The sequence below is a fragment of the Mobula birostris genome, chromosome 3, assembly GCF_030028105.1.
Source record: "Mobula birostris isolate sMobBir1 chromosome 3, sMobBir1.hap1, whole genome shotgun sequence".
NCBI lineage: Eukaryota > Metazoa > Chordata > Chondrichthyes > Myliobatiformes > Myliobatidae > Mobula > Mobula birostris.
This window is the reverse complement of record NC_092372.1, coordinates 222,218,197-222,230,804: the sequence shown is the minus strand read 5'-3', so window position 1 is coordinate 222,230,804 and position 12,608 is coordinate 222,218,197. Positions and strand designations below refer to the sequence as shown.

General features: G+C 43.4%; 1 protein-coding gene across 5 annotated transcripts in view; it reads left to right on the top strand.

Annotated features, from left to right (window-relative positions):
- The window catches only part of dlec1 (DLEC1 cilia and flagella associated protein), a 209,298-nt gene that overhangs the window by 56,995 nt on the left and 139,695 nt on the right, over positions 1-12,608 (top strand). For all 5 annotated transcript variants that reach the window (XM_072254199.1, XM_072254200.1, XM_072254195.1 and 2 more), the window contains 3 exons: positions 2,789-2,962; positions 4,757-4,893; positions 8,042-8,134. In XM_072254199.1, the coding sequence (XP_072110300.1) occupies positions 2,789-2,962; positions 4,757-4,893; positions 8,042-8,134 (404 nt within the window). The remainder of the gene's footprint in view (positions 1-2,788; positions 2,963-4,756; positions 4,894-8,041; positions 8,135-12,608) is intronic.

The following is a 12,608-nucleotide window of genomic DNA, read 5'->3' as shown; positions in this document are numbered from 1 at the left end:
ACACCTGGTGGTGTGTGCTTTCAGGTTTTTGTATTTGCTGCCCAATTAGAGAAGGAATAAGAGAGAATGTCTGGGGTGAATGGGGTTCTTCATTATTTTGGCTGCTTTACTGAGGTTATGTTGGCTTGTTTCCAGTCTGTACAGAAATTATGACAACATCTGTCTTTTAAACCAGCATCACTAAAAACTGGTTACACCTGAAGATCACCTCCATTCAGGACCCCAAACAGTCCTTCCAGGTGAGGCACACTTCACTCATGAACTTGCTGTGGTTGTCTATCCCAATGCGGCCTCCTCTACATTGGTGACTCCTATCATAAATTGGAGGACTGCTTCATCGAGCACCTCCATTCCAATCTCTCAACAGCGGAATTGGCCGGTGGCCAAACATTTTAATTCCAATTTCCATTCCCGTTCCAGCATGTCGATCCATGGCCCCCTCTTGTGCCAAGAAAAGGCCACCTTCCAGATAGAGGAGAAACACCTTGTGTGCCATCTGGGCAGCTCCAACCTGATGGCATGAATATTGATTTCTCCTTCTGGTAATTTTTTTTCCTCTCCCTCCCCTCTTCTTCTGTTCCCTACTCTGGCCTTCTACCTCTTCTCAACTGCCTATCACCTCCCCTTGATGCCCCTTTTCCTTCCCTTTCTCCTATGGTCCACTCTCCTCTCCTATCAGATGCCTTCCTCTCCAGCTTGTTATCTTTCCCACCCACTTGGCTTCAGCTATCACCTTCCAGCTATTCTCCTTCCCCTCCCCCGCACTTTTTTATTCTGGCATCTTTCCACTCCTGTGCAGTGGCATTTTCATACCAGATGGTGATGCAACCAGACAAAGTGCTCGCCGTGATTTAATATTATAAATATTATAATAAGCACTATTTTTATTGAGGTCTTGTTTGAGGATGTAGTTAAATGTGTTGCAAGGAACAAAAAGTTGCAGGAACTCATGACCTGCTGAATTCCTCAAGCATCTTGTTTGTAGCTCTTGATTCCAGCACCCACAATTTCTTGTGTCTCCAGTTAAATGCATCCCTGTCCTAGCCTTCTCTGGTATAAGAATTGTCATATTAAAAGTGCTGAGTCTTCGTTCTTAAATATTCACAGAATTATTTAATAGAACTCAATACACAAAACTAATCAGATGTTAAATATTTCTGAGCTGTTTTCTGTAAACACAATTATGATAGGTATATGGGCACATACTGGGTGGGGAATAGATGCTAGAAACACCTTTGGAATCATCTTTCAAACCTGTCTCTGTGTAGCGAGTTCCATTTATGGGTGTTAGTCTTATAACAGGATATCAATCAACAAACTGCTGGAGGAAGTCACCAGGTCAAGCAGCTCAGTAGAGGCAGACGGACAGTCGATGTTTTTGGGTGGAGACTCTGCTTCAGGACTGAGAGTTTAAAACATAGAGCAGGCCCTTCAGCCCATGATTTTGTGCCAACCTTTTAACCTACTGTAAGATCAATCTAACCCTTCCCTCCCACATAGCCTACTGTTTTTCTATCATCCCTGTGCCTAATGTATCTGCTTCTGGAACCACTCCAGGCTGGGTATTCCATGCACCCACCACCCTCTGTGTAAAGAACTTACCTGTGACATCCCCCTTTTATGTGCAATGAAACAGAATTGATAAGAGAGCTTAGGGTAAAAGAACCCTTAGGGGTCAAGTGATTATAATATGATCCAATTCACCCTGAAATTTGAGAAGGAGAAGCTGAAGTCAGATGTATCAGTATTACAGTGGAGTAAAGTGAATTACAGAGGCATGAGAGAGGAGTTGGCCAGAATTGATTGGAAAAGAACACTGGCAGGAATGATGGCAGAGCAACCATGGCTGTAATTTCTGGAAGCAATTCGGAAGGCACAGGATATATACATCCCAAAGAGGAAGAAGTATTGTAAATGAAAGATGACATAACTGTGGCTAACAAGGGAAGTCAAAGCCAACATAAAAGCCAAGCAAGGGCATATAATGGAGCAAAAACTAGTCGGAAGTTAGGGGATTGGGAAGCTTTCAAAAACCAGCAGAAGGCAACAAACAATGTAAGTAAGAAGGTGAAGATGGAAAATGAAAGTAAGCTAGCCAATAATATTAAAGAAGCATAGAAACATAGAAAACCTACAGCACAATACAGGCCCTTCAGCCCACAAAGCTGTGCCAGACATGTCCTTACCTTAGAAATTACCTAGGGTTACCCATAGCCCTCTATTTTTCTCAGCTCCATGTACCTGTCCAGGAGTCTCTTAAAAGACCCTATCGTATCCGCCTCCACCACCGTCGCCAGCAGCCCAAAAGGACATTAGTGAACCAGACAGGTTTTTACAAAAATCAGGTACTTTTTTTCTGGTCATTATTAGTAAAATTTCAGATTATTAACTACAGGGACCATAATGATAATGAACTAATGTCTCTGAGTTTTTGGTTTATTTACTTATCTGGAGATACGGCACAGAACAGGCCCTTCTGGCCCACTGAGCTGTGCCACCCAGCAACCCTCTGATTCCTAGCCTAATCACAGGACAATTTATAATGACCAACTAACCTACCGACCAACACGACTTAGGAACGTGGGAGGAAACCAGATCATATGGAGGAAATCCACCGCACACATGCAAACAAACATGCTTGCAGAGGACACCAGAATTGTGCTCCAAACACCAATGCCCTGAGCTGTAATGGTATCGCTTAAACAACTATGCTACCGTGGTACCCTGAGGTCTCTGGCTTACTAACTAGCAAATTTAACAGCTTCGCTTACTCTGTTTTTTCATACAGGTAGGTTCCCAGGAGAAGGTGGGATTGTTGCTCCAGGCATGAGCTGCCAATACACAGTTCGATTTGCTCCTGACTCCCCAGCTGAATACGAGGACTTTCTTTTGGTGGAGGCACAGACACCATATCCACTTGTGATTCCTATTGAAGCCCGAAGGCCACCTCCTATACTAACATGTGCGCAAGTCACTTCTTCTGAAGAAGGGATGGTTCAAAGTTCAAAGTGTATTTATTAACAAAGTATGTATATAGTATACAACCTTCAGTTTCATTTTCTTGCAGGCAAAGAAGCAGAATAGAACCCATTCAAAGAAAAATCCCGCACAAGACCATCAAACATCCAATGTGTGAAAAACAGGAACAAACCGTGCAAAGAATAGAAAGTAAAGAAGTAACATGAAATGCAGAGTCCCCAGAAGTGAATCATCAGCGCTATACTGATGTTAGGCCTCAGCGCTGTGCTGATGGCTGCAGAGTTTGTTCAGTGCTGAAGCACCCCAATCAAATCATGCAAGCAGTAAAAAAAAACACAGGGAACATAAACTGCAGACTCCCCGAATCGAGTTCACAACTGGGTGGGAAATATAGGGGATTCTGACAACAAAGGAACTTTGGAGGCAAACTCCTTCAGTAAGCACACTTACTTCAGTAAGAGCAATAAAGTGGGAAACTGACAGGTTTATAAAATTATGAGAGGTGTGGATGGGGTAGAAGGTCAAAATTATTTTTCCAGGGTGGAATTGTTATATACTAGAGTGCCATGAGCATCACAGTAGTGTAGTGGATAGCATGATGCAATTGCAGTAAAAGTTCAGAGTTCAATCACAGCAGTAAGGAGTTTGTACTTTCTCCCCATGGAGTGCATAGATTTCCAACCACAATCCAAAGACGTACAGGTTAATAGGTTAATTGGTCATTGTAATTTGTCCCATAATTAGGCTAGGGTTAAATTGGGAGTTGCTGGCGATGCAGCTTAAAGGGATGGAAGGGCCTGTTCCACGCAATATCACTAAGTGAATAAATAAGGTCAGAATCAGGTTTATTATCACTGGCATGTGATGTGAAATTGGCAGTAGCAGTTCAATGCAATACATAATATAGAAGAGGAAAAAAATAATAAATAAAATAATAATAATAAATAAGGGGGAAAGTTTAAAGGAGGTGTGTGGTGTAAGTCTTTTACACAGAATAGTAGTTGCCTAGTACAGGCTATTAGAACTGGTAGTGGAAGAAGATACAAAAGTGGCAGTAGAGAGGCACAGAAACAGACACGTGAACGTGGAGAGTTAGTTTTAGTTTAACTTACATCACAGTCAGCACAGACATTGTGTTCGCTGGCTGCAGACACAATTCTGTCTCTGACCTTGTGAACTCAAAGGTAGCAAGTGTGTGGGAAATGGGGAAGTAGTATAAATACTATAATAAAGGATCCCCACCATCCAGGCCATTCTCTCTTCTCACTACTACCATTGGGCAGGAGGTACAGGAGCCTTAGATTCCTATCACCAGGTTCAGGAACAATTATTGCCCTTCAACCATCAGGCTCCTGGTCCTGCATGGATAATTTCACTCACCCCAAAACAGAACTGATTCCACGAACTACAGACTCATTTTCAAGGACTCCACAACTCATGTTCTCACTATTATTTATTAATTTTTTATTTGCACTATTTGTTTTCTTTTGCACATTGGGTGTTTCTGGTACTTGTACACAGTTGTTTCCTAAATTTTATTTTATTTCTTTATATTCCTGTAAGTGCCCGCAAGAAAATTAATCTCAAGTTAGTATATGTTGACATATACGCACTTTGTTTTATAAATTTGCTTTGATCTTTAAATTCAAAGAGAACTCATGGATAAAAAATCTCTAAGTAAACACCAGATATTCTAAGAATTAAAGTGCAATCATGCCTTTTGAAATTTTGTCATATTATGAAGAGTAACTTTCTGTTTGTCCTCTTTCATGTCCAGTACCTGGTACTTTAGACTGTGGGTACTGCTTGGTGGGAGGAGTGAAGTTCACAGAATTCCTATGCAAAAATGAAGGGTACAACTCTGGCTGTTTCTGTATAATGCCTAAGAGAATGTGGCCAACAACAAACTTCAGGGTAAGAGTTCTCCATTATCTGAGTGAACAGAGCTAGATGAGGGCATAGAGGAAGTGAAATTTTCAATAAATTTCCTTCATAAGTGATAGACCTTAGTTACATTCCCTAGTAGTAGTAACGTGATCACTCGAGTCAAGTATTATGTTCTCCCAAAGGGTTGGCTATTGGTGCGTGGAGTGGCCGATCCAGGATCCACATATTCTGGTGCAAGAGTAAGTGGTGGCTATGGTTATTGCTCGGGTCTTTTAGTTGTTCAGCCTCTCCTTTCACAACTGCTGCTTGTTCTCTGCGACACAGCGGAGTTCACTCTCATGTAGTGCAGTTCCCTTTTGAACAGATTTCAGGTGTATCTATCGAGTGCAATGCCTTCTCAGTTTTAAGAAGTAATATTGAATTTCATCAGGCTGATTTTGATGTTTGAAGCATTACCTTTGCTGAACAGGGGCTTGCTGACCTTCCTTCAACTGGAAGTAAAGGATCTGGGGAGATGTGAGTTAGGCATCTAAATAACATTACCTATCCATCAGATATGCTGGAGGAACTCAGTAGGCCAGGCAGCTTCTATGGAAAAAAGTACAGTTGACGTTTTGGGCTGAAACCCTTCCTTTTGGCAAAGTGGATGAGATCAACGAGTTCAGCACGGGTACAGGGAGCAGCACCAATGCAGTTGTCGATATAGAGTAGGAAAAGTGCGGGACGGTCATCAGTGTAGGCTTGCAACATAGACAACAAACAGGCAGGCATGGCTGGGACCCATGCAAGTGCCCATAGCTACCGCTTTTGTTTGACAGAAGTGGGAGAACCCAAAGGAGAAATTAGTTAGAGTGAGGACAAATTCCGCTAGGCAAAGGAGAGTGGTGGTGGAGCGGAACTGGTTGGGTCTGGTGTCCAGAAAGAAATGGACAGCTTTGAAGCCTTCCTGGTGGGGGATGGAGGTGTATAGAGACTGGACATCCATAGTAAAAGTAAGATGAGGGGGGCCAGGGAACCTGAAATCCTTGAAAAGATCAAGAGCGTGTGAGGTGTTCCTTGAAGGGTTTCGGCCGGAAACGTCGGACTACTTTTTTCCATAGATGCTGCCTGGCCTGCTGAGTTCCTCCAGCATTTTGTGTGTGTTGCTCAGATTTCCAGCATCTGCAGACTTTCTCTTGTTTTGTGTCACTCGTTTGGGTCCCAGCTATGCCTGCCTGTTTGTCGGCTATATGGGATAGTCCATGTTGCAAGCTTACACTGGTGACCGTCCCGCACTTTTCCTATGCTACATTGACAACTTTATTGATGTTTCCTGCACCCATGCAGAACTTGTCGATTTCATCCACTTTGCCTAAAAGAGGAAGGGTTTCGGCCCGAAATATCGACTGTACTTTTTTCGATAGATGCTGCCAGGCCTGCTGAGTTTCTTCAGCATTTTTGTGCGTGTTGCTCAGATTTCCAGCGTCTTCTCTTGTTTGTGACCTATACGTCGGAATTGGTTTTACTTTATTGTGGTGGTGGTGCTGTTCATGTTGTTCTCCTCCAGTATGCTGGTGTTAGTGTGTCTACCCTTCCAATTGATCTCAAAATCTTTGATCAGGATCTTTGGTGGTATGGTTCTAGGGCTTTCAGGTGCTTACTGTAGGTGGTCCCTGATTCAGCTCCATACAGTAATGTAGGAAAGACAACTATTCATTAAACCCAAAGTTTTGTTTGAACTTACAGTATACAATCCCTATATTGCATGTCTGTGTCTTCTTGAGTAAGAAGACCAGACTTGTATGTCATATTCCAAGTTGATAGGGTGATTAAGGTGGTGTATGGTGTGTTGACATTCATTAGTCAGGGGATTGGGTTCAAGAGCCAGGAGATAATGTTGCAGCTCTATAAACACTTTTAGATCATGCTTGGAGTATTGTGTTCAGTTCTGGTTGCCTAATTATAGGAAGTACATCTTTTTGGGCCGAAGGGCCTGTGTTGTGCTGTAGGGTTTCTATGAAGGATGTGGAAGCATTAGAGAGACCCCAGGGGAGATTTATCAGGGTGCTGACTGAAGATAGGTAGAGCAAGCTCGGGCTTTTCTCTTTGAAGCAAAGGAGGATAAGAGAAGGAGAAGAGGATGAGAGGAAAAGAGTGTACAAGATGATAAGAGGCAAAGATCAAGTGGACAGCCAAAGACTTTCCCAGGTGGAAAAGGGTCCATAATTTTAAGGTGTTTGGGTAAAAGTATAGGGAGGATGTCAGAAGCAGGTTTGTTTGTTTTGTTTTACACAAAGGGAATATCAAACATATAAGATTCTAAAGGGGTTTGATAAGGTGGATGCTGAGCTGTTTCCATTAGTGGGATACTCATGAATAAGGCATTACTGCTACAAAATTAAGGGCCTGATCACTTAAAACTGAGGTACATATAGTTTCTCCTCTCAGAGGGTGGTGAATCTCTGGAATGTTCTGCTCCCAAGGATGGTGAAGGAGGTACTATCAGGTATATGTTCATCACCTTCTCCAATGTAGCCCATCCACTTTAAAGTTTGATGATTTGTGCATTCAGAAATGCTCTTCTGCACACCACTGTTGCAATGTGTGATTATTTAACTTACCGTTGCTTTCCAGTCAGCTTGAATCTGTCTGGCCATTCTCCTCTGACTTCTCTCATTAACATGGCATTTTCACCTACAGATCTGCCACTCACTGGATTTTTTTTGGTTTCTTCCCCCATTCTCTATGAACTCTAGAGACTGTGGTGCATGAAAATCCCAGGAGATTAGCAGTTTCTGAGATACTCAAACCACCTCATCTGGCAGCAACAATCATTCCGCAGTCAAAGTCACTTAGATCACATTTCTTTCCCCATTCTGGCATTTGGTCTGAACAACAACTGAACCTCTTGAACATGGCTTCATGCTTTTATGCAATGAGTTGCTGCCACTTGATTGGCTGATTATATATTTGCATTAGTAGGCAGGTGTACCTAATAAAGTGTGATTTATGACTGAAATTGAAAGATTGGGGAATTAAGGGCTATGGGGAACTGGAAAAATTAATTGAGGCCATCAGAAATCAGCCAAGATTGTGTTGGTGTTCGACCCTTGTCTCTATTTCCTTGCATTCTTGTTCCAAGCACAGCTCTGAAACCACACAGGATCTGACCAATCTGTGTCTTTTTGGCCTGCAGAGCGTGGCAGTAGCTGGTTTCCTGGACATCGCTCCGTTTGCAATCAGACCAGCTGTGTTTGAGCTGCAGCCAGGCCAGGCTCTGATGCTGGAGGTTAGTGAGTGAACATGGCTCTGTGTCGCGAAGCTAGTTCATCTGCGAGGTGTTTTGTTCAAATATGGAAGGGTTTGGGAACCCTTTGTGCTTGCTATGTTATATGTGCCTTGTGCTATGTTTGAATGTTGGTACTGTGTTTCACACCTTGGCTGTATTTGGCTGTATTCATGGGTATTTGTGTGTGGTTGAATGACAATTGAATCGGAACTTGGAAGGAGCAGTGAAATGTCAATGAAGGGGTTGTGCAGTATGTTGGCAGCAGGAAAAGCAAGGTCACAATGGCACATGCTAGATATGTTATCCGAATCAGGTTTATTATCTCTGTCTAGTATGATGTGAAATTTGCTGTTTTGTGGCAGACATAAAGTGACTATAAATGATAGATTAGATTATGAGGACACTCAGTCCTTGTTTATTGTCATTTAGAAATGCATGCATTAAAAAATGATACAATGTTCCTCCAGAAAGATATCACAGAAACACAGGACAAACCAAGACTAAAACTGACAAAACCACATAATTATAACATATAGTTATAACGGTGCAAAGCAATACCATAATTTGATAAAGAGTAGACCATGGACATGGTTAAAAAAAAAAAGTCTCAAGTCCTGATAGCCCCATCATCTCACGCAGACGGCAGAAGGGAGAAACTCTCCCTGTCATGAACCTCCAAGCCCCGCAAACTTGCCGATGCAGCACCATTGGAAGCACCCGACCGCAGCGGACCCTGAGTCCGTCGGAAAACTTCGAGCCTCCGATCAGCCCTCCGACACCGAGCGCCAAGCACCATCTCTGCCAAGCACTTTAACCCCGCCCCGGCCGCTGAGCAACAAGTAAAGCCGAGGACTCGGGGCCTTCCCCTCCGGAGATCCTGGATCACACAGTAGCAGCGGCAGTGAAGCAGGCATTTCAGAAGTTTCTCCAGGTGTTCCTCCTGCTCTCACGTCTGTCTCCATCAAATCAAATCAAATCAGGATTGTGCACGGCACCCTACTTGACAGATAACAGATATCATTCACCGGAGTGGCCACTGCCATCTTCTCCTCCAAATAGTGCCAATGCAAAGGAATGAAGATGTGATGTTCATGGACTATTCAGGAATATGATGGCAGAGGGGAAGAAGCTGTTTCTGAATCACTGAGCGTGGACCTTCAGATTTCTGTTTCCAATTGGAGGTGTGAGAAGTCAGCAGGTTATGGTTGGCAGATTCAAATTCATTTATTCATCACATGTACATCGAAACATACAGTGAAATACACCTTTTGTTTTAACAACCAACACAACCCAAGGATGTGCCGGGGGCAGCCCGCAAGTGTTGCTACATATTCCAGTGCCCACAATGTCCAGCAGAACTACAGCAGCAAAACAACAGCAAACCAAATGGTTCAACTTACTATCAGAGAATGTATACAGTATACATTCTGAATTTCTTACCCTTTGCAGACATCCACGAAACAAAAAACCCGAAGAATGACAGAGAAACATCAGACCCTCAAAGCCCCCCCTCTCCCACTTTACAAGCATCAGCAGAAACATCAACCCTAACCCTTCCCTTTCCCCCACTTGTACTGACCCCGCCCATTCCCCCCCCCAACATACAAGCAATAGCAAAAGCCCCCAAAGAGACCTTGACCTAGAGTCATCAAAAACTACAATCTATAACTCAACACTTCGTTATCTCAGACAGGCTCTCTCTCACTAGTAAGGGAGAGAGAAATCACTCCTACAGCAATGGAGCGGGATACCAGCAGATCTCTGTTCCAATGTGACAACATTCCACATCACTTCTCCAAGCTCCCCGACTCGAGGACTGGCAGGCTCTCACAAGGGAGGGGGAGAGGGAGTGAGACAGAGAGAGAGGGAGAGGGAGTGAGACAAGAGGGAGAGGGAGTGAGACACGAGGGAGAGGGAGTGAGACAGAGGGAGAGGGAGTGAGACATGAGGGAGAAGGGAGGGGGAGTGAGACAGAGAGAACTACTCGAGTGCAGGGCTGCCTTCCAACAGCAGTACACACTGCCTGCTCTCTCAAAGTTTCAGTCTCCCGCAGTGCTTCAGTCGGTGACATCAGCGAGGAACCGTCATTGACAGGGCTGCTCCCCAAAGGCGCCGGTCTTCCAGGCCGCACCTGGACAGCACAGCCAATCTGAGAACCCACTGTTCACAGAGATCTGTAGTTTGAATTGTGGTTGTAGATCACGGACTCCGACAGAACCCCACCTCTTCCCCAACTGGTAGAGGTCGCCTGGGTGTACAGAAATCTCTGCGCCATCTTTTCTAGCTCCCCCCACCAACGAAGCCCCTTTCCTTCCTCTCACCCACCCACCCAGTCACAAACACACAGACAGTCCTCCACCCTCTGGCCCTCCAGCCATCCATTTGGCTCGCGCACTTGCAGTCATCGGGCCTCCAACATCCCCATTGGACTTTGGCCATCAGGCCTCGACTCTGGACTTCCTATTGACCTTCATGTTTCAACCTTCAGTCTGGACCCCCGGCCCAAACTCCAGGCCTCAGACTCATTAAGGCTGGAGTCCTTAATGACGGATGGTGTCTTCTTGAGGCACCGCCTCATGAAGGTTATATTATAAAGCAGTGGTCAACTTTTCTAATGGTACATCCATCATCTCAGAGCTTTCACCCTCTGGTAACATAAGCTTGACCAAAACACCACACACCAGATCCTGATGGCCCACCACCCCTGAGCTTACTAACATGCATTGCCTTATAGTCCTTCAGTGCATTATTTTCCCATTTATTCACTTTTTTAGGGGGAGGGGGAATTTGAGTGTTCTGGAGTATCCATAAGTCTTTTTGGAAAATTCACATTTATTGTCATTCATCCATACACACGTGTACAGCTAAATGAAGCACCATTCCTCTGGGAAAGAGCATTTACTCAGAGTGAATAAATGGAAACATAAGGTGTCGAAGGATCAGATGAAAATGTAGTGATAGTGAAGAATGGAGACGTATTTCCAAGTCAGAATGGTTTTGGTGTTTCCTTCTGCTGAAAGCTACCCCTTGACCTTCTTGGAGGCATATATTGGAAGCTTCTGTTGGAGCAGCCCACATGAATAACAACTGAGAATTTTGCAGATGACACACACATTTCAGCCACTATGTGCCAGTGGTGGGAAAATGAATGTTCAAAGGGGCCTACATCATGAAAAAAGCCCTTCATACATGCTCATGTTGACAGAGGTACCTAGGCTAATCCCATTTTTCAGAATTTGGTTAATATCCCTTTGTTCCTTTCTTATCCGTGTATCTGGATAAATTACTTTTTAAACATTTGCCTCCACCACTTCCTGTGTCAGCTTGTTCCATTAACTTACTACCCTCTGTATGAACAACTTGTCCCTCAGATCACCCTTAAACACTTCTTCTCTCATGTTCTAGTTACAGTCTCACTATCCATGTACCCAAGCAACTATTTTAAAACACTATGACTTGATCTGCCTCTACCACTCCCTCAGTCAGCTTGTTATATATACCCACTACCTTCTGTATGAATAACTTGCCTCTCAGATCTCCTTTAAGTACTCCCCTCTCACATTAAACTTATGTCCTGTAGTTTTAGACTCACTTATCCCGGGAAAAGACTGTGACTATCTACCCTCACTATGCTCCTCATGATTTTATGAACCTCTGTAAGGTCACCTGTCAGCCTTCTGCCATTCAGTGAGAGCCTGTCCAATCACTCCTTGTAACAAAGTCCTTCATTTAAAGGTTCAAAGTAGATGTATTATCAAAGTTTATGTATGTCACCATATACAATCCTAAGATTCACTTTCTTGTGAGCATACTTAATAAATCTATCGAATAACCACGATAACAGAATCAAAGAAAGACCGCCCAATTTGGGTGTTTAAACAGAGTGTAGAAGACAAAAAACAGTGCAAGTACAAAAATAAATAAATAAATAAAGAATAAAGATTGAGAGCATGAGGTGACAAGTCCTTGAAAGTGAGTCCATTAGTTGTGGGAACATTTCAATGATGGGCCAAGTGAAACTGAGTGAATTTATCCTCTTTGGTTCAAGAGCCTGATGATTGAGGGGTAGTATCATTCAGACAATCTGCTAGTGAATCTCTTCTGCACTCTTTCTAGTGCTACCACATCCTTTTTATTATGTGGTGTCCAGAACTATGCAAGTATTTCAAATGTAGCTTAATCAATGTTATGCACAGTTGCAGCATGATGTCCGAATGCTCGTACTCAATACCTTTGTTTATGAAGGAAAGCAAGCTAAGTGCTTTCTTCAGTAATACTATCTACCTGTGTGGCCACTTTCAGGAAGTTATGAACCTGTATCCCATGGTCTCTTTATATACTGACACCTCTAAGGTTCCTGTTTCATATATGTCTTGCCAGAATTAGATGATTCAAATTGCATTACATCACATTTGTCTGGACTAAATTCTATTTGCCACTGTTCTACCCAATTTTCAAGCTGACTTCTTAGGTA